Genomic DNA, 23,267 nt, shown 5'->3' on the forward strand with positions numbered 1-23,267 from the left:
AAGTAGACTAAAATAAAAAGTTATAATAAAAATGAACACAATAAGAATAACAATAACGAGGTTATATACAGGGGGCACCTGTACCAAGTCAGTGTGCGAGAGTACAGGTTAGTTGAGATAATTTGTAGTTGTAGGTGGGAGTGAAGTGACTTTGCATTGATAATAAACAGCGAATAGCAGCGGTGTACAAAAGGGAGGGGGGTCAATGTAAATCGTCCGATGGCGATTTTATTAATTGTTCAGCAGTCTTATGGCTTGGGGGTAGAAGCTGTTGAGGAGCCTTTTTGTCCTAAACTTGGTGCTTCGGTACCGCTTGCCGTGCGGTAGCAGAGAAAACAGTCTAGATTACAGGCAATATCCAAGCTGGGCTAAAGACTTGAGCTACTACTTACAATTATCCTGACGTGGACGAATAGAAGAAATCCCGCTACGACCTCTAACGAGACATCAAACATGCAAAATGACAATATAGGAGGAGGGTGGAATCCTATTTATTTTTTATTGAACCTTTATTGAACTAGGTAAGTCAGTTAAGAACTAATTCCTATTTACAATGACGGCCTACCCCGGCCAAACCCTAACCCGGACGACGATGGGCCAATTGTGCGCAGCCCTATGGGACTCCCAATCACGGCCAGTTGTGATACAGCCCAGGATCGAACCAAGGTATGTAGTGATGCCTCTAGCACTGAGATTCAGTGCCTTAGACCGCTGTGCCACTCGGGAGCCCTCCAAAACAACGGCCCCCCAATTACAGCGGCTACAGTGCTCGTCGTATGTGGCAGGGCTTGCAGTCAATAACCCAGTCATGAGTTGCCCAGCGATGCAGAACTCTCAAACAACCTAAATGCCATTTATGGTCACTTCAAGGAATATAACACTGTGCCTTGAGTGAAAGACGCTGTTTTTCTGGATGACTGTGTGATCAAATCAAATCAAATGTATTTATATAGCCCTTCGTACATCAGCTGATATCTCAAAGTGCTGTACAGAAACCCAGCCTAAAACCCCAAACAGCAAACAATGCAGGTGTAAAAGCACGGTGGCTAGGAAAAACTCCCTAGAAAGGCCAAAACCTAGGAAGAAACCTAGAGAGGAACCGGGCTATGTGGGGTGGCCAGTCCTCTTCTGGCTGTGCCGGGTAGAGATTATAACAGAACATGACCAAGATGTTCAAATGTTCATAAATGACCAGCATGGTCGAATAATAATAAGGCAGAACAGTTGAAACTGGAGCAGCAGCACAGTCAGGTGGACTGGGGACAGCAAGGAGCCATCATGTCAGGTAGTCCTGGGGCACGGTCCTAGGGCTCAGGTCCTCCGAGAGAGAGAAAGAAAGAGAGAATTAGAGAGAGCATATGTGGGGTGGCCAGTCCTCTTCTGGCTGTGCCGGGTGGAGATTATAACAGAACGTGGCCAAGATGTTCAAATGTTCATAAATGACCAGCATGGTTGAATAATAGTAAGGCAGAACAGTTGAAACTGGAGCAGGAGCATGGCCAGGTGGACTGGGGACAGCAAGGAGTCCTCATGTCAGGTAGTCCTGGGACATGGTCCTAGGGCCCAGGCCAGTTGAAACTGGAGCAGCAGCATGGCCAGGTGGACTGGGGACAGCAAGGAGTCATCATGTCAGGTAGTCCTGGGGCATGGTCCTAGGGCTCAGGTCCTCCGAGAGAGAGAAAGAAAGAGAGAAGGAGAGAATTAGAGAACGCACACTTAGATTCACACAGGACACCGAATAGGACAGGAGAAGTACTCCAGATATAACAAACTGACCCTAGCCCCCCGACACATAAACTACTGCAGCATAAATACTGGAGGCTGAGACAGGAGGGGTCAGGAGACACTGTGGCCCCATCCGAGGACACCCCCGGACAGGGCCAAACAGGAAGGATATAACCCCACCCACTTTGCCAAAGCACAGCCCCCACACCACGATCTTGCTCTCCGTGGCCGATGTGAGAAAAACGTTTAGAGGTTAACAATCAGCGGCCAGATGGAATATTAGGGCTTCACATACATTTTCAATCTCACCTTGTCCCCCCCGTCTGTAATACCAACATGTTTCAAGCTGACCACTATTGTCCCTGTTCCCAAGAGCTCCAAGGTAACCTACCTAAATGACTATCGCCCTGTAGCACTCACATCCGTAATATTTGAAAGGCTGGTCATGACAACATCAACAACATCATCCTAGACACCCTAGACACACTCCAAGTCGAATACCGCCCCAACAGATCCATAGATGACTATTGCACTTCACACTACCCTCAAAACAAGAGGGGAAATGCTGTTCATAGACTACAGCTCAGCGTTCAACACCATAGTCTCCTCCAAACTCATCACCAAGCTAGGGACCCTGGGACTGAACCCCTCCCTCTGCAACTGGATCCTGGACTTCGTGATGGGCCAACTCCAGGTGGTGAGGGTAGGCAACAACACCTCCGCTACATTGACCCTCAACATGGGGTGTGTGCTTAGTCCCTTCCTGTACTCCATGTTCACCTACGACGCCAACACCATCATCAAGTTTGCTGATGACACGACGGTGGTGGGCTTGATGACCGATGGTGATGAGTCTGCCTACAGGGAGGGGAGGTCAGAGACTTAGCAGTGTGGTGCCATGACAACAACCTGTCCCTCAACATCAGTAAGACCAAGGAGCTGATTGTGAAGCATATGAGAAAGAGGGGAGATCATGCCTCCATCCACATGGACAGAGCTGTTGTGGAGCAGGTCGAGAGCTTTAAGTTCCTTGGCATCCACATCACTAAAGCCTTAACATGGTCCACACACACCCGCACAGTCGTGAAGAGGGTACAGCAGGCTGAAAATGTTTGGCATGGGCCCTCAGATGCTCACAAAATTATACAGCTGCACCAGAGAGCTTCTTGACTGGCTGCATCACTGCTTGGTATGGCAACTCCACCACCCTTGACCGCAAAGCGCCACAGAGGGTGGTGAAGACAGCTGAATGCATCACTGGGGCCGAGCTCCCTGCCATCCAGGACCTCTATATCAAGCGGTGTCAGAGAAAGGGCTAAAGAATTGCCAGTCTTCAGCCACCCAAGCCATAGATTGTTCACTCTGCTACCGTCCGGCAAACAGTACCGGAGCATCGGCTCTCGGACCAACAGGCTCTGAGACAGCTTCTACCCCCAAGCCATAAGACTGCTAAATAACCAGACTGCTAAATAGTTCATTAATGGTACCTGAACTATCTGCACTGACTCCATCTTGCACTGACATTACACAAACTCACTAGACTTTATATACACACACATTACACTGTCACACTACACTGTCATTCCCACACATAACCCTCACACATTCACATACACTACATATACACACACACACAACACACACACGCAGACCAACACAACATAAACACACATACATACACACACTTTTACACTCATCATTTGCTGCTGCTACTCTGTTCTTTATTTATTTATGTCTATCCTGATACCTAGTCACTTTACCCTGCCTTCATGTACATAACTACAGTTGAAGTCGGGAGTTTACATACACTTTAACTAAATACATTTGAACTCAGTTTTTCACAATTCCTGACATTTAATCTGAGTAAAAATTCCCTGTTTTAGGTCAGCTAAGATCACAACTTTATTTTAAGAATGTGAAATGTCAGAATAATAGTAGAGAGAATGATTAATTTCAGCTTTTATTTCTTTCATCACATTCCCAGTGGGTCAGAAGTTTACAAACACTCAATTAGTATTTGGTAGCATTGCCTTTAAATTGTTTAACTTGGGTCAAACGTTTTGGGTAGCCTTCCACAAGCTTCCCACAATAAGTTGGGTGAATTTTGGCCCATTCCTCCTGACAGAGCTAGTATAACTGAATCAGGTTTGTAGGCCTCCTTGCTCGCTTTTTCAGTTCTGCCCACACATTTTCTATAGGATTGAGGTCAGGGCTTTGTGATGGCCACTGCAATAACTTGACTTTGTTTTCCTTAAGCCATTTTGCCATAACTTTGCTTGCAAGTACGCTTGGGGCCAATGTCCATTTGGAAGACCCATTTGCGACCAAACTTGAACTTCCTGACTGATGTCTTGTGATGTTGCTTCAATATATCCACATAATTCTCCCTCCTCATGATGCCATCTATTTTGTGAAGTGCAACCAGTCCCTCCTGCAGCAAAGCACCCCCACAACATGGTGCTGCCATCCCCGTGCTTCACGGTTGGGATGGTGTTCTTCGGCTTGCAAGCATCTCCCCTTTTCCTCCAAACATAACGGTGGTCATTATGGCCAAACAGTTATATCATTGTTTCATCTGACCAGAGGACATTTCTCCAAAAAGTATGATCTTTGTCCCCATGTGCAGTTGCAAACTCTGGTCTGGCTTTTTTTGATGGCGGTTTTGGAGCAGTGGCTTCTTCCTTGCTGAGCGGCCTTTCAGGTTATGTCGATATAGGACTCGTTTTACTGTGGATATAGATACTTTTGTACCTGTTTCCTCCTTCATCTTCACAAAGTCCTTTGCTGTTATTCTGGGATTGATTTGCACTTTTCGCACCAAGGTACGCTCATCTCTAGGAGACAGAACGTGTCTCCTTCCTGAGAGGTATGACGGCTGCGTGGTCCCATGGTGTTTATACTTGCTTACTATTTCTTGTACAAATGAACGTGGAACCTTCAGGCATTTGGACATTTCTCCCAAGGATGAACCAGACTTGTGGAGGTCTACCATTTTTTTTCTGAGATCTTGGCTGATTTCTTTTGTATTTCCCATGATCTAATGCAAAGAGGCACTAAGTTTGAAAGTAGGCCTTGCAATACATCCACAGGTACACCTCCAATTGACTCAAATGATGTCAATTAGCCTATCAGAAGCTTCTAAAGCCATGACATTTTCTGGAATTGTCCAAGCTTTTTAAAGGCACAGTCAACTTCTAACCCACTGAAATTGTGATACAGTGAATTATAAATGAAACAATCTGTCTGTAAACAGTTGTTGGAAAAATTACTGTCCTAACCGACTAGCCAAAACCATAGTTTGTTACAAGAAATTTGTGGAGTGGTAGAAAAACGGGTTTTAATGACTCCAACCTAAGTGTATGTAAACTTCCGACTTCAACTGTCCCTTAAATACCTAGTAGCTCTGCACATTGATCTGGTACTGGTACTGCCTGTATATATCTCCATTCTTGTGTATTTTATTTTATTATTTGTGTTAGTTACTATTTTATTTTGTTTTATTATTTTTAAACTCTGAATCATTGGGAAAGGTTTGTGAGCAGGCTTGTCACTGTAAAGTCTACACGAGTTGTATTCAGCGCATGTAATAAATACAATTTGATTTGATTTGTGTTGTGACTGTTTTCAAGATACCAAACCATGACCAATGTCTTACCAATGGCCATCTGCTATTCTGATTCAGCAATCTGCCAAGGGAGGTAAATCAAATCATGGACAAAAAAACGAAACAATTCTTAGCAACTGACAGAACTGGTTTGACGGAGTAAAGCAGGAAAACAAAAAGATCAGGTCAACAAAAAAACTCAAATTCGGGCCCTCAATTCACACACTCACATCTCAACATTGTAAAATACTTGTGTTTGGCTGCTATCAGCTATCATACAGTGCCCTTTTCCACTTTTTGTTGTGTTACAGGCTGAATTTAAAATGGATCAAATTGAGATGTTGGGTCACTGGCCTACACACAATACCCCATAAGTGGAACTATGTGTTTAGATATTTTTACAAATGACTTACAAATTAAAAGCTGAAATGACTTGAGTCAATAAGTATTCTACCTCTTTGTTACAGCAATCGTAAATAAGTTATGGAGTACAAATGGGCTCAACAAGTCACATAATAAGTTGAATGGACTGTGTGTAATAATAGTGTTAAAATGATTTCTTAATGACTACCTAATCTCTGTACCCCACACATACAGTACAATTATCTGTAAGGTCCCTCAGTTGAGCAGTGGATTTCAAACACTGATTCAACCACAAAGACCAGGGAGGTCTTCCAATGCATCGCAAAGAAGGGCACCTATTGGTAGATGGGTAAAAAAAAAAAGAAGCAGATACTGAATATCCCTTTGAGCATGGTGAAGTTAATAATTACACTTTGGATGGAGTATCAATACACCCAGTCCCTACAAAGGTACAGGCATCCTTCCTAATTCAGTTGCCGGAGAGGAAGGAAACTGCTCAGCAATTTCACCATGAGGCCAATGGTGACTTTAATAAAACAGTTACAGAGTTTAATGGCTCTGATAGGAGAAAACTGAGGATGGATCAATAACATTGTAGTTACTCTACAATACTAACCTAATAGACAGAATAAACTGCCTTGCTCAGGGGCAGAACAACAGATTTTTACCTATGCGTCTGTATTTCATTTTCAATAAATTTGCTAACATTTCCCCCAAAACATGTTTTAATGTTGTCATTATGGGGAATTGTGTGTTGGTGGTGAGATAAGTAATCCATTTAATCTATTTTGAATTCAGACTGTAGCACAACAAAAGTGGAATAAGTCAAGGGGTATGAAAACTTCCTGAAGGCACTGTAAGTCTAATTTGAATTTGATTCTAATGAAGAGCATGGTTTGTTGTTTCTCTGCTTCCTCTGTGGGCTACAAAAGAGGGAGGCACAGAGAAAGGGGAGGAGGCAGGGGCGGTGGCCATTTTCTCTCTACCTCGAAGATTTCACCGAATCAGTGAGGATTCAGTAATACATACACCTGTCGTTAAGACTAATTAATGAATTAATACGTTTTTGACGACTGGCTATGGAAGCTCCTGCATAATATCACGTGTTAACGATTCATCTGTACAATAGGTCTACCAATAGGACAAAAAAATGAAAAAGGGACCGTTGCATTTTTTGGGTCGAAAGAACCAGTCTCTCTTCGATACCAATATTAAAATCAAGGAGATGGGTAAGTGTTTACTGTCACATTTAACAATGAACTAATAATAGTGATTGAATATTTAATCTATCATGCCGATCAGCATTTTCTCACTACTGTCCCGACCTTTGCACTTGTTACAGTGACAGATCAATGGCAAATGTGGCCTAAATGTTCACATTCTAGAATAAGAAAAATGCTGGTTGAGTCAAATTAATACACAATGTTTTACACAATGCTAGTAATCATCGAAAGTAACCAGGGGGGTCATTAGGTCTCCCAACAGTGGTAAACCTACATTTACCTGAGACAGTCACTTGACTCTGCGTTCATGACGATGCAGGTAGAATGCAAGGTGTCTATTTTAACTAAGTATTAGATAGCTGCAGCATTGAATAAAATAAACAATTTTCGTTGCGATTATTTTAGAACATGTCAATCAAAACAATAATACAGATCAGATTTTTTTCACTTGGGAATTGCGTATACTGCCCGCTGATGCGTAATAAAAGTAGCGTGGTGGAGGTATACACTGTATCACGTATGTAGTACAATAGAGAAATAATGTTCAAAGCAGCCTACACAAACGCAAAGCACGTGAGTTCCATTCATGTAAAACCTCACACAGCTTAATTTCAGCGGAATATCGCCCGTCATGCAGCAAGTGCGAGCAGCTCTCCACTTGTTGTCGGATAGAGCGCAGCTCACAGAATAACGACATCCGTAACAGGTAGGTCGTGTTGAGGAAAGACGATTTAATGTAAGATATCTACTAGCAAATGCTAACTAAAAAGAAACAATGGGTATGCGAACCAAAAGATTGCTCCGAAATCTTGTTTGAATCTTTGCAATGCGCAATTCAGTCATGATTCAGTTTGAATGAATACTGTGTCGGTTTTCTACAAAAACATGGTGGCTTTGAGAGTGAAAACCTATTATTACCAGTAGGCCTAGATATGTTATTGAGATCTTATAACAGACTGCGCCCTAAAAAATGTTTAGATTTTTTAAAATATAGAATAATTATAGTCAAAGGAGAACATGGTAGCATAATTATTAGACCTAAAGGGTTTTTAGTCCAGGTCTTGGGAAATGGAGACTAATTCAAAATGAATATGAATAAACCCCCGAGAGATCTGAAAACTGTTCAAAGGTTCTCAGAACTAAAAACGGGACAAATTGACATATTTAGCATTGCCCTGATTTCTGGGTATTCTATTTGATGAGGCCTCTATAACAATAGAAAGGTCAAATAAAATTAGTATTTGTCACACTTCCTAAACAACAGGTATGGACTAACAGTGAAATGCTTAATTACTGCCCTTTCCAACAATGCAGAGAGAAACATTTAGAAATAATAGAAAAATAACATGAGGAATAAATACACAATGAGTAATGATAACTTGGCTATATACACTGGGTACCAGTACTGAGTCGATGTGCAGGGGTATGAGGTAATTGTGGTAGATATGTACATATATGTAGGTATAAAGTGCCTAGGCAACAGGACAGATAATAAACAGTAGCAGCAGCGTATGTCATGAGTCAAAAGAGTTAGTGCAAAAAAAGGTCAATGCAAACAGTTAAATAGTTAACCAAATAGCTATTCTGACTAACTATTTAGCAGTCTTATGGCTTGGGGGTAGAAGCTGTTCAGGTTCCAGTTGGTATCAGACTTGGTGCATCGGAAACCCCTTGTCGTGCGGTAGCAGAGACAACAGTCTATGACTAGGTTAGCTGAGTCTGACAATTCTTAGGGCCTTCCTCTGACACCGCCTGGTTTAGAGGTCCTGGATCCACGGCCTTTTCACCCCGCTACCATCTAGAAGGCGGAGACAATACAGGTGCATCAAAGCTAGGACAGAGAAACTGATAAACAGCTTTTATCTCCAGACCATCAGACTGTTAAAGTCACTACTAGCCAGTCTCCGCCCAGTCCCTGCCCTGAACTTAGTCACTGTTACTAGCCGGCTACCATCCGGTATTCTACCCTGCACCTAGAGACTGCTGCCCTATGTACATAGTTATTGAACACTGGTCAATTTAATCATGTTTACATACTGTTTTACCCACTTCATATGTATATACAGTGCCTTACAAAAGTATTCACCCCCCTTGGCATTTTTCCTATTTTGTAGCATTACAACCTGTAATTTCAATTTCATGTAATGGACATACACAAAATTGTCCAAATTGGTGAAGTGAAATGAAAAAATTAAACTTGTTTAAAAAAATTTTTTTTTTTTAAATCGGAAAAGTGGTGCGTGCATATGTTTACATCCCCTTTGTTATAAAGCCCCTAAATAAGATCTGGTGCAACAAATTACCTTCAGAAGTCACATAATTAGTTAAATAAAGTCTACCTGTGTGCAATCTAAGTAACACATGATCTGTCACATGATCTCAGTATATATACACCTGTTCTGAAAGGCCCTAGAGTCTGCAACACCACTAAGCAAGGGGCACCATGAAGACCAAGGAGCTCTCCAAAGGTAAGGGACAACGTTGTGGAGAAGTACAGATCAGGGTTGGGTTATAAAAAAATACCAGAAATGTTGAACATCCCACGGAGCACCATTAAATCCATTATTAAAAAATGGAAAGAATATGGCACCACAACAAACCTGCCAAGAGTGCCCAACAAAACTCACGGACCAGGCAAGGAGGGCATTAATCAGATAAGCAACAAAGAGACCAAAGATAACCCTGAAGGAGCTGCAAAGCTCCACAGCGGAGATTGGAGTATTTGTCCATAGGACCACTTTAAGCCGCACACTCCACAGAGCTGGGTTTTACGGAAGAGTGGCCAGAGAAAACGTTTGGTGTTCGCCAAAAGGCATGTGGGAGACTCCCCAAACATATGGAAGAATGTACTCTGGTCAGATGAGACCATCAAGGAAAATGCTATGTCTGGTGCAAACCCAACACCTCTCATCACCCCGAGAACATCATCCCCACAGTGAAGCATGCTGGTGGCAGCATCATGCTGTGGGGATGTTTTTCATCGGCAGGGACTGGGAAACTGGTCAGAATTGAAGGAATGATGGATGGTGCTAAATACAGGGAAATGTTTGAGGGAAACCTGTTTCAGTCTTCAAGAGATGTTAAACTGGGACAGAGGTTCACTTTCCAGCAGGACAATGACCCTACGCATCCTGCTAAAGCAACACTTGAGTGGTTTAAGGGTAACATTTCAATGTCTTGGAATCCAATTGAGAATCTGTGGTATGACTTAAAGATTACTGTAAACCAGCGGAACCCATCCAACTTGAAGGAGCTGGAGCAGTTTTGCCTTGAAGAATGGGCAAAAATCCCAGTGGCTAAATGTGCCAAGTTTATAGAGACATACCCCAAAAGACTTGCAGCTGTAATTACTGCAAAAGTTGGCTCTACAAAGTATTGACTTTGGGGGGGGTGAATAGTAATGCACGCTCAAGTTTGAATTTGTATGTCTTATTTCCTTATTTCTTGTTTGTTTCACAATTAAATATATATTGCTTCTTCAAAGTCGTAGGTATATCAAATTATACAACCCCCCCAAATCTATTTGAATTCCAGGTTGTAAAGGCAACAAAATAGGAAAAATGCCAAGGGGGTGAATACTTTCGCAAGCCACTGTACTGTATTCTAGTCAAGGCTCATCCTATATAACTATTGCTGTAAACACCTTTTCTATTCATATACTGTCAATACACACCATCATGTATACAGTTGAAGTTGGAAGTTTACATACACCTTAGCCAAATACATTTAAACTCAGTTTTTCACAATTCCTGACATTTATTCTGAATAAAAATTCCCTGTCATAGTTCAGTTAGGATCACCACTTTATTTTAAGAATGTGAAATGTCAGAATAATAGAAGAGAGAATGATTTATTTCATCACATTCCCAGTGGGTCAGAAGGTTACATACACTCAATTAGTATTTGGTAGCATTGCGTTTAAATTGTTTAACTTGGGTCAAATGTTTTGGGTAGCTTTCCACAACGCTTCCCACAATAAGTTGGGTGAATTTTGGCCCATTCCTCCTGACAGAGCTGGTGTAACTGAGTCAGGTTTGTAGGCCTCCTTGCTCGCACACGCTTTTTCAGTTCTACCCACATATTTTCTATAGGATTGAGGTCAGGGTTTTGTGATGGCCACTGCAATACCTTGACTTTGTTGTCCTTAAGCCATTTTGCTACAACTTTGGAAGTATGCTTGGGGTCATTGTCCATTTGGAAGACCCATTTGTGACCAAGCTTGAACTTCCTGACTGATGTCTTGAGATGTTGCTTCAATATATCCACCTAATTTCCCCTCCTCATGATGCCATCTATTTTGTGAAGTGCAAGTGCACCAGTCCCTCCTGCAGCAAAGCACCCCCACAACATGATGCTGCCACCCCCGTGCTTCACGGTTGGGATGGTGTTCTTCGGCTTGCAAGCCTCCCCCTTTTTCCTCCAAAAATAACGATGGTCATTATGGCCAAACAGTCCTATTTTTGTTTCATCAGACCAGAGGACATTTCTCCAAAAAGTATGATCTTTGTCCCCTTAGTCTGGCTTCTTTATGGCGGTTTTGGAGCAGTGGCTTCTTCCTTGCTGAGCGGCCTTTCAGGTTATGTCGATATAGGACTCGTTTTACTGTGGATATAGATACTTTTGTACCTGTTTCCTCCAGCATCTTCACAAGGTCCTTTGCTGTTATTCTGGGATTGATTTGCACTTTTCGCACCAAAGTACGTTAATCTCTAGGAGACAGAACACGTCTCCTCCCTGAGCAGTATGACAGCTGCGTGGTCCCATGGTGTTTATACTTGCGTACTATTGTTTGTATAGATGAACGTGGTACCTTCAGGCATTTGGAAATTGCTCCCAAGGATGAACCAGACTTGTGGAGGTCTACAATTTATTTTCTGAGGTCTTGGCTCATTTCTTTTGACCTTCCCATGATGTCAAGCAAAGAGGCACTGAGTTTGAAGGTAGGCCTTGAAATACATCCACAGGTACACCTCCAATTGACTCAAATTATGTCAATTAGCATATCAGAAGCTTCTAAAGCCATGACATAATTTTCTGGAATTTTCCAAACTGTTTAAAGGCAGAGTCAACTTAGTGTATGTAAACTTCTGACCCACTGGAATTGTGATACAGTGAATGATAAGTGAAATAATCTGTCTGTAAACAATTGTTAGAAAAATGACTTGTGTCATGCACAAAGTAGATATCCTAACTGACTTGCCAAAACTATAGTTTGTCAATAAGAAATGTGTGGAGTGGTTGAAAAACGAGTTTTAATGACAACGTAAGTGTATGTAAACAGTTGAAGTCGGAAGTTTACATACACTTATGTTGGAGTCATTAAAACTTGTTTTTCAACCACTCCACAAATTTGCTGGTTGAGAGAATGCCAAGAGTGTGCAAAGCTGTCATCATGGCAAAGGGTGGCTACTTTGAAGAACCTCAAATACATTTTCATTTGTTTAATACTTTTTTGGTTACTTTCATGATTCCACATGTGTTATTTCATAGTTTTGACGTCTTCACTATTATTCTACAATGTGCAAAATAGTAAAAATAAACTTTTGTGTGTGTATGTATATATATATATATATATATTATACTGAACAAAAATATAAACGCAACATGTAAAGTGTTGGTCCCATGTTTCATGAGCTGAAATAAAATATCCCCAAAATTTTCCATACGCACAAAAATCTTATTTCTCTCAAATATTGTGCACAAATTTGTTTACATCCCTGTTAGTGAACATTTCTCATTTGTCATGATAATCCATCAACCTGACAGGTGTGGCATATCAAGAAGCTGATTAAACAGCATGATCATTTCCCAGGTGCACCTTGTGCTGGGGACAATAAAAGACAATGCCACAGATGTCTCAAGTTTTAGGGAGCGTGCAATTGGCACGCTGACTGCAGGAATTTCCATCAGAGCTGTTGCCAGAGAATTGGATGTTAATTTCTCTACCATAAGCCGCCTCGAACGTCGTTTTCGAGAATTTGGCAGTACGTGTAACCGACTGCAGAACCACAGATCATGTGTATGTCGTCATGTGGAGTAGCGGTTTTCTGATGTCAATGTTGTTTACAGACTGCACCATGGTGGCGGTGGGGTTATGGTATGGGCAGGCATAAGCTACGGACAATGAACACAATTGCCTTTTATCGATGGCAGAGATACCGCGACGAGATCCTGAGGCCCATCGTCGTGCCATTCAACATTCCACAGGCTACAATCAACAGCCTTTGCGAAGGAGATGTGTTGCTCTGAATGAGTATATTTATATTACGGACTCAAACATTGCTGGTTCTGATATTTCTTTGTTTTTGGGATTTGTGTGTATTGTTTTGTATTGTTCGGTATTACTGCACTGTTGAAGCAAGAAACATAAGCATTTCGCTGCACCTGAGAACATCTGCAAAACGTATGGCAGGGAGCTCAGCCCCAGTGATGTACTGGAACATACGCACTACCCTCTGAAGCGCCTTGTGGTCGGATGCCCAGCAGCGGCCATACCAAGCAGTGATGCAGCCAGTCAAGATGCTCTCAACGTTGCACCTGTAGACATTTTTGAGGATCTGAGTGCACAATGCTGAATCTTTTAAGCTTCCTGAGGGGGAAGAGGCATTGCTGTGCCTTCTTCATGACTGTGATGTGTGTGGACCATGAACATTCCTTAGTGTTGTGGACACAGAGGAACTTGAAGCTTTCAATGGGGGGCGTGCTCGGATTTCCGTTTCATGTAGTGCTCCTTTGTCTTGCTGACATTGAGGGAGAGGTTGTTGTCCTGGCACCACACTGCCAGGTCACTGACATCCTCCCTATAGGCTGTCTCATCGTCAAGTGGTTGTGTGCAAACATGCCACAGGATGGGAATATTTGCATATTTCAATTATGCAGGAACTCAATAGGGAAATGCCTGCCATGCCCCATTGGGAAATGTATCTGTAGATGCCAAAATACTTTAAACACTGCCTGTTGTTTCCATACTCGGTTAACAAAGTTTTGATCATAGTTATATCAGGTAATGTAATGCATGTTAATGTGAGTCCTCTTTGAAATTCTTTGAGGTCTCTGTGCTTGACGTGAATGCAGAGCATGACCTGTGTCTCACTAACTGCTGTCTCTCAATGACATTTCTCTCATCAGTTAGTTACTTGGCAGGGACATGCCTGACATTGGAATGGCTGTTTTGTGAAGTTACAGATAAGTTTGTTCTTTATACAGTAACGTCAAAGCCTGTTGCAAACATTATAGATAGCCATGTCTGGTAAAGTATTTTACTCTGAAAACAATCAGGTGGTCCCTCTCCAACGTCTCTGCCCAGGAATAACCTGAGGTCAGTATTGATGAACTGCAAACACTCATGACAGGGAGGCCAACAGAAAGTCGACCCCCAGAATTATGAATGTTGCACCACATTTCTATGACCCTACTGAAATTCCATTTGTAAATAGGGGTTCATTGATGATGCGTGAAGAACTCTATTTTCTACCCTATGGCACCCCATTACATTTAGGCTTAAGTGTTTGAGCAATAGGGTGACATTACTTTTTATATTGGTTTGATTAATCCTTCAACTGCTTGAATAGTTGTTTGCTTCACCCAATTACTATTTTGCTGTCAACAAGAGAAATCCCCCCGACAGAGTTCACTGCATAGCATTACATAGTAGTTTGTCAAGAATTATGAGAACTGCAGACAAAATGCCATAACTTATTATGTACATCCATAATTACTCAACTTTGCACAGTCACTAGACTGCATCTCCTTACAGAGGTGCGCTGATCGGTTGAATGGTAAATTTGTTGGTTTTTAAGCAGGTCGTTGGTGCTGTTCTTTTTTTTCCTTTTAGACAATGTTGAGCTGGTGTTGGATTCATCAGCCATTCCTGAATCAGGCACTGCCAAAGTGAGGTCCAGACCCGCAGTCAAGCACTACATGGTAAGTTCCTCTGCATGATGTGGGAAAAAAACTTCAAATCTACATTTCAACACTGGAGAGAGACAGTGTTGCAGCATTTATTGAGACTGCTGTCCAGCTTCTAGGTGGTGTTCTCTAACACTTCAAGATGAAAAATCACATGGAATTTGTTATAGGCCTTGTCTTTAGTTCTTGTCAATGCATTAGGCTCCACATAACTTTCCCACTTTTGCACAAGTCTGCAGAATTGTGAATTCTTTCTCAACAAGGCCTTTGCAGTTTCTGAAAGATAAACTGCATTGCCTCATGAAGGGCATTCCTGTAATCATTGATCATTGTGTGACCACCTCAATTAGACCTGTCTACCACTCACACCTGGTCACTCTGAAAGCATACTTTTCTAACCGGCAGGTTTCACCTGCGCAGGCTTTTCACATATGTAAAGAGGGAGTAACCCAAGTTTACTTGCAGTTAGGCTATCCATGTGACAAGGGTCAATTTGTTTGCATGTTGACCCAGTCCTCTCAAGTAATTTCTGTCGTCAGAAATTCTCACCCTATTGACTTAGACATTCTCATGCAGGACAGTAACTATAAGAATGTCACCTTGGTTCACACAATCTTGGGTCTTGTACAGTCTGCCACAATTATGGCACCTAGCTCATTTGTGCTCGATTCAACATGCTGTCCCTGTAGGTGATCCAGAAAAGCACAGCCGTATCTGATTAAAAAAAAAAAACAAGTTGTACTACGTTGTTATTTTGTTGTAGGTATGAAAGCCTACCTCAAAGGGGAGTGTCCTATATGATAGCTCCTCTGTTATTTGTTAGATGTGCTACACCCAGCAGCACAGGGGTTGGACTGCTCTGACTGACTGCTCTGATTTTCACCTGTGAGTCATGGAAAAGAAACATAAGGAATTAAGCCGGTTTAGAAACTGCATTTAATGCCGCACCCTTTGCCCCTTGTGAAATGTTCATGCCTTTGCAATGAGCTGCCTGCCTCTATGAATAGTTTGCCATGATGACATATTTAAGGCATAAGGGAGGTGTTCCGTTCACGTTAGATGTTTTAAAGATACAGTGTAACCGAGGTTCTTGAGAAAGGACCACACCTGAACTTAATATTTACACAGCTGCATGAAAGTTATGTGTCTGCTGCCTGAACTTGAGAATTATGTGTACCAAGTTCTAAACAAAGCAAGTGATGGTGGCCTGACCATCAGGCCAAGCACAGTAAGTTGATTACAGTTTACAGTTACAGGGGTGGACCTAACTTTGGATTGTTTTGGTAGATTAGAGGCCCTCCGGCCCATAGTTACACTGGTCAATGTGTTTTTTGGTCTGTAAAAGTGACTTGCAGTCCCTGGTGTAGGGTGATTCTGACCACAGTCTGACAGCATTGGAAGGGCACATCTCTGTTCTGTCTGCAGGGCATGTGTTGTGTCAACACAGTCTGTTTATTTATGGCTGTGATGCGAACGGTCAGTCACACAGGCAGGCAGCAACATGATGGCACATCCCCTTTTCTCTGAGGCAGTCACACCCACTTAACATTTTCTTACAAGAAGAGATGGGAGTGTTGCCTGTGCCTTATCCACAGGCAGGGCGTGGTGTGGGCGAGGCATGACAGCGTGGCTATAAAAGGCAGTAATGTTCTGAAAAGGGCCCAAAATGGTGCTTGTAAGCTTCAGCTAGTGTCTAGCAAGGGGTTAGACACAGTACACCAGTGGAAAATATATTGCTGAATCATTTCAAGTGGGATACTCAGTGTCAGATATCATGTAGCCTCAATCTGCACCAAGAGGCTTTGCTGTTATAGAAAATGACTCCAACTGTTGGGAAGCCTAGACTAAAAGGAATTTTGGATGAAAAGCCCTTTCCGATTTAATGTGCTTGGCCTTCCTCTGTCTTTGGTAATTGACACTACTTGTACACTGATGTACTTGTTTTCTGAGTGCAAGGTTTAGTAAATTAATAGTTTTTGCATCAGTGTTGTCATCACGCAGCAAACATGATAACCTGTTCTAAAGTAGATGCAAGTAGTCATTTGGATAACAGGTTGGATCACTGCAAGCCATAGTGCAGTCTAGAAACAATCCATTCCCTTCCCTCTCACACTCAGTTCCTCTTACAATCTCAACAGTGAATCTCTAAACTGACACCAGGGTGAAATGTCAACCGTCTGATGGCGTTTGTCCTTGTTTCCCACAGTCCTCCTCTGATGTTGTGCAAGGGTTTGCTGTCCCAACACCCAAAGTTCCTGTCCTCCCCCCTTTCAACAGTCCAAAGATCAATGGGGCAGGTGAGGGTCTCCCAAGTCTCCGTGTTTACCAGAGTTAAGCTGTGCAGCTAAATCATTTACATTTCTATGAACTTAAGCCGTAGTGCTGGTTTTAGATTCAGTTGATTGATCAAATTTAGGCACAAACTCAAAGCAACTCTGTTTTCATAAAGGGCTTAAATATACAGTACCAGTCAAAAGTGGACACCTATTCATGTAAAAAAAAAAAAAAAAAGTTTATTACTATTTTCTAAATTGTAGAATAATAGTGAAGACATCAAAACTATGAAATAACACATATGGAATCATGTAGTCACCAAAAAAGTGTTAAATCAAAATATGTTATTTGAGAGTCTTCAAAGTTGCCACCCTTTGCCTTGATGACAGCTTTGCACACTCTTGGCATTCTCTCAACCAACTTCATGAGGTGGAACCTGGAATGCATTTCAATTAACAGGTCTGCCTTGTTTAAAGTTCTTTCCTTCTTAATGCATTGGAGCCAATCAGTTGAGTTGTGACAAGGTAGGGGTGGTATACAGAATATAGCCTAATTGGTAAAAGACCAAGTCCATTGCAACGTAGACACTGAGTCGGGAAGCAAGTGCAGGTGGCGAGTTTAATAATAAACGAAACAATAAAAGAGGAGCGTACGGACATGAAACAACATCAATACTGCCTGGGGAATAACCCTAAGTGAGTGGCAGATATAGGGAAGTTAATGAGTGAGGAGTTCAGGTGTGCCTCATCATGAGGTGCGCGTATTGATGGCGACGTTGAATGCCGGAGAGGGGAGCATGAGTAGACGTGACATCCATATGATGGCAAGAACAGCTCAAATAAAAGCGAAACGACAGCCCATCGTTACTTTAAGACATGAAGGTCAGTCAATCCAGAAAATTAAGAAGTCGCAAAAACCATCAAGCGCTATGATCAAACTGGCTCTCATGAGGACCGCCACGGGAAAGGAAGACCCAGAGTTACCTCTGCTGCAGAGGATAACTTCATTAGAGTTAACTGCACCTCAGATTGCCCAAATAAATGCTTCAGAGTTCAAGTAACACACATCTCAACAGCAACTTTTCAGAGGAGACTGTGTAAATCAGGTCTTTGTGGTCAAATTGCTGCTGCAAAAAAAAAACACTACTACAGGAAACCAATAAAAATACTTGCTTGGGCCAAGAAACACGAGGAAAGGACATTAGACCGGTGGAAATCTGTCCTTTGGTCTGATGAGTCCAACCGCCATGTCTTTGTGAGACGCAGAGTAGGTGAAAGGTTGATCTCCACATGTGTGGTTCCTACCATGAAGCATGGAGGTGGTGTGATGTTGCTTTGTTGGTGACACAGATTTATTTTTTAGAATTCAAGGCACACTTAACCAGCATGGCTACCACAGCATTCTGCAGGGATACGCCATCCCATCTGGTTTGCACTTAGTGGGACATTGTCAGTGATTTATTTAGAATTCAAGGCACACTTAACCAGCATGGCTACCATGGCATTCTGCAATGATACCATCTCTGGTTTGCGGTTAGTGGGACTATCATTTGTTTTTCAACAGGACAATGACCCAAAACACACCTCCAGGCTGTGTAAGGGCTATTTGACCAAGAAGGAGAGTGATGGAGTGCTGAATCAGATGACCTTCCCTCCACAATTACCCGACCTCAACCCAATTGAGATGGTTTGGGATGAGTTGGACCGCAGAGTGAAGGAAAAGCAGCCAACAAGTGCTCAGCATATGTGGAACTTCTTCAAGACGGATGGAAAAGCATTCCAGGTGAAGCTGGTTGAGAAAATGCCAAGAGAGTGCAAAGCTGTCAAGGCAAAGGGTGGCTACTTTGAAGAATATAAAATATATTTTGATTTGTTTAACACTGTTTTGGCTAATACATGATTCCATGTGTGTTATTTCATAGACATCAACTATTATTCTACAATGTAGAAAATAAAGAAAACCCTTGAATGAGTAGGCGTGTCAACTTTTGACTGGTATTGTACATGAGTTATTTAATTGTCATTTAAAAAAACAAACATGTTTTCACTTTAATTATTGGGTATTGGGTGTAGATGGTGAGAGAAAACACAAATAAATGTAGAATAAGTGAAGGGATATGAATGCTTTCTGGAAGCACTGTAAATGTTTGTCTAAGATCTTGCACAAGAACACTACAAATATCCAAGCAGCCATTCACAAGCATGTTTGCAGAGTGGGAGGGTACAGATCAAATGTAATTTAATCAGTTTCACCATAAATCAGGCCAACAGAACTAAAAGTAAAATCATTTATTTTGACAAGTTAAATCAATAAAACACTTGTCTGATGGTAGTTCTCTCTTTATAGTAAATGCTGATCGGTTTTCCAATGGATCAGCTATATCTGTGCCCGATTTGGTGGATGGGGAGATATTTATTCCACCTCCCCTACAATGGCACCCCCACCCCCCCCACCCATGTTCATCCCTCCCCCACCAGATTTCTTGGGTGATTTGGACTCCCTTCACCCTCCCTCCATGCCCCCTCCAAAACCTCCATCAGTGGTTCTGTCTAAAGAGTACGAGGATTTCACCTCCCTGAAACCTCCACTAATGCGCCCCCCGAAGCCCCCGTCAACTTCTTCCAGTGCTTCTAGTTCATCTTTGTCCATTTCTACACCAACACCAGTCCCTGATTTTACTGAGCCCCCAAAGTTTGCCCCTCCACAGCCCCCTATAGACATGAGACAAGCTGCTCTGAAAGCCCTGAAGACCCTGCCTCCAAAGCCAACAAGGCTGTCCTCCATCCACAGCATGGACGAAGCCTCCCAGGTTCCAGCCCAAGCTTCCCCAGTACAGACCCCGACAGCCTCCAGCTTCAACCCCCAGAACACAGCTAAGCTCTACAGTGTTCCTAAGACTGGCATTCTGGGTAGACAGTTGGACCGTGACAATAGGCCCAAGCAGATCCTACTCCTCCAGGTCAATGGGAAAGACCCCTCTGTGGCACCACCAGGTAAGCCAGCCCAGAGAAATAGCTTGGGTATGCGGCTGGAGCAAGACCTGCAGGACTTAAAGGAAAACTTGCAAGCCACCCTTCCAGGCCAACCCACCCCACCCGAGACTTGGGAGGAAGTGGAGCCTTTGTCTTTATCAGCACAACAGGGTATGAATAAACGTGCCGTAGCGCCCCCTAAAATGTCACCCAAGCTCCAGAAGGTGGTCACTGCCCCTGTAAACACAGAGGCTAGCCAGGTCAAGCAGGAAGCGTCTCCAGGCCGGAATAACAAGTTCAGTCCTATGCTGGACAGTAAACTACGCAACCTGAAGGCCAGTGATGTCACTGGGATGAGGGACGGTCCTGCCGCTTCCCCCCTGGCTCTTCTCATGGCGGCTAAAGAGCGAGAGAGGCACAGGTCCAGTATTTCCCTTGAAAACAGCACGAAGAGTAATGAGCCATTAGCCAGCATCCAGCACAGTGAATGCAATCCCAATTCTTTCACCGTCATCCCTAGGGCCACCTCATTCACTTCTGTAACCTCACAACATAAACCACAGTCTGTGCTCCCACTGGAGGCCACAGTGGTAATCCAGATTCCAGCAAAACCCCAGAATATTGAGTCAGCGGTGAAGGGGCCAATTGCAAATCCAGTAGTTAAAAGGATTCTGCCCACCTCTAGGTCCTCATCCTCCAGCAGTCTAGCCGTGGAGAAGCAAAGTGGAGAGCAGAGGATTGATTCACCCTCTAGCCTTGTCAGGGATGACGAGAACCTATGCATGCCATTACTCCCTCCCCCTCCCGAATTTGATGACCATGATGTCATGGACTCTCCTCCCAGCTCACCTCCACCTGACCCTCCATTGAAGAAGGTCCTGCCTCCCACTCCCAGCCCTGTCCTTCCAGTCCTGTCCTCTACTGCCAACCCTGTTCTTCCCGTCAAAACTCCCTCGCATCCCCCTCCAAAACCTAAATCTCCAAGCCCTCCCAAATTCCCACCTCCTGTCATGGAGATCAAACCCAAACTGCCTGTTCAGATCAAACCCAAGCCGCCTCCCACCCAGGCCCTCTCAGCCAGCCAGGCCACACTCCAGAGCATCCTGCAGAAGAAGATGCTAGAGATGGACTGCAAAATGGACAACAAAATGCTGGCCATGAAGGAAACAGACTCTGATGACTGGGGGTCTCCCTTGTCTGATGAGGAGACCAAGTTCCCGGTTGTCCCCAGAGTCACCATGAAAAACTCTGTTATCACTGCAAAGAGCAAGAGTGCCACTGTGCCAGCCATAACACAAGGACTTGACATGAAGGAGCTAGACACAAAAATGGCCATGAAAGGTCAGGGTTTGTCAGAGCCATCAAGAGTTCCCACAAGGTAGGACTTGCTCTCTGTCCGCTTGGCTTTTTGACAAAAAAGTTGGTTTAAGATTAGGGTGTTGTGACTAGTTGGACTTAGTTTCGGTTTGTCTAGTAGTGTCCCTAATTGCATGTTTTGACTCATAGTAAATAATGTTAGCTAGAAGTATTAAAAAATATTGCTAAATGCAACTAGATCAACCTGATGTGTTTAAATGTTAATTATTTATTCCTCTACTTTTTAGCAATGGGCCACGGTCAAAGCAGGCGCATGGCATGACTTTCATGGTACAACCCGGAACCAAACAACCAGTCACCGTTGTCAGCAAATGACGATCCAACTCAATGATACCACATACTGTACCATACAGCCCCTGTCAAGAGCAAGGACAATGGAAAGAGATCACCTTAAATACTGCTAAAAATTGATATTTCCAATAAAACACTAAGCATGTATGCCAAGGATGTTTTCACCAAGCCCCTGGAGAAAATACAAGGTGCTAAGCATTTGTCTAGAAAAGGTTTTGCTGTACCACAGCACATAAACCTGCCCCCCAGAGGTGGGGTCAAATAGCTTCTTGTCCAGGTGCCAAAGTATAGAGTGAGTGGACTGTTGGAACAGCTTTCAACAGTATCTGACTGCTACGGTTTAAATCAGTGCTAGTACACATTGCCTTATTTTTTTACCTAAGATTCAAAGCAGATTGTGAGGCTGTTTTAAAAATAGGAGCTGTAATTTGCCAGCCTTAATATACACTGAATGTCATGTATAAGGACATTTTTATAAATGTCTTGAAGAATTACTATACGGATGTGTACAGATTGTTTTTGCTTATGTTTCCATTGTGTCATAGTACCTGTATATTTTTAGAGCATAAAGGGAATTGAACTAGTCTACTACAATACATTAAGAACAAATGTATATTGTTCACTATATTATACTTAAGGGTGCAACAACTATGTAAACTGTTTATCTTTTGATCTTCTACTTCAGTCAGGTGAGCAAGATATGTTCCATACAATGGAGGACTAAATAGAAGCAAAACCGATGTCAGCCATTTACCACATAAGGACAGGAGAAGTAATATGGTCTCCATGGTCTGTAGAACCTACAGTGGTCAGTTTATTAGGTACACCAGCCCCATTAACAAAAATAGTTTGCTCCTACAGACAGTCAAGCGGCCGTGGTTTGTTATATAACTGAACATTAGAATGGGCAGAATGAGTGACCTAAGCAACTATGAGCGAGGTATGATTGTCAGTGACAGGTGCACCGGTTCCACTATATCAGAAACAGCCAGCCTCCTGGGCATTTCATACACGAGTGTCTATGGTTTACTGGGAAGTGCGTTAAACAAAAACAGATCCAGTCAGCAGCAGTCCCGTGGGCGAAGACAGGTCGTTGAGAGGTCGGAGGAGAGTGGCAAGAATCATGAAAGTTAACAGGCAGGACACAAACAGGCAAATAACGGCACAGTACAACAGTGGTGTGCAAAACAGCATCTCAGGACGCACAACTAGTCTGTCCTTATAGTAGCAGACGACCACACCGGGTTCCACTCGTATCAGCTAAAGCAGGTCCAGTGGGCACGCGATCAAACACTGGACAATTGAGTGGAAAACCTTGCCTGAAAATTATATTTCAGATGGTGTCAATTTAATTGATTCATTTTAGAGTAGAATGTTCTTAAGTCACCAGGAGTGACTTAAACAGTTCAAATAAATATGGAGGTATGCCCCTGCACGCTACTTTAGTGTCTGTCATTACTAAAGCTGCTCATTTATACAAAAATAAATATTGTTTTTAATGTAGTTAAACCATGATGTATCAAGGCTGTT

The 23,267-nt window shown here is 42.8% G+C and overlaps 1 protein-coding gene across 2 annotated transcripts; it reads left to right on the forward strand.

The window, feature by feature from the left end:
- The first annotated feature begins 6,657 nt into the window (after positions 1-6,657).
- On the forward strand, positions 6,658-23,177 carry LOC118372458 (uncharacterized). Of its 2 annotated transcripts, none has more exons than XM_035758375.2 (5): positions 6,658-6,921; positions 14,750-14,838; positions 17,030-17,120; positions 19,444-21,447; positions 21,674-23,177. In XM_035758375.2, exons 4-5 carry the CDS (start codon positions 19,529-19,531, stop codon positions 21,759-21,761), a joined length of 2,007 nt encoding a protein of 668 aa, XP_035614268.2. In that variant the 5' UTR covers positions 6,658-6,921; positions 14,750-14,838; positions 17,030-17,120; positions 19,444-19,528; the 3' UTR covers positions 21,762-23,177. The 2 variants fall into 2 exon arrangements, with proteins under 2 accessions (XP_035614268.2, XP_035614269.2); XM_035758376.2 differs by lacking the exon at positions 6,658-6,921 and adding an exon at positions 7,375-7,621.
- Positions 23,178-23,267: the final 90 nt, after the last annotated feature.

The sequence above is a fragment of the Oncorhynchus keta genome, chromosome 21 (genome assembly GCF_023373465.1).
Source record: "Oncorhynchus keta strain PuntledgeMale-10-30-2019 chromosome 21, Oket_V2, whole genome shotgun sequence".
NCBI lineage: Eukaryota > Metazoa > Chordata > Actinopteri > Salmoniformes > Salmonidae > Oncorhynchus > Oncorhynchus keta.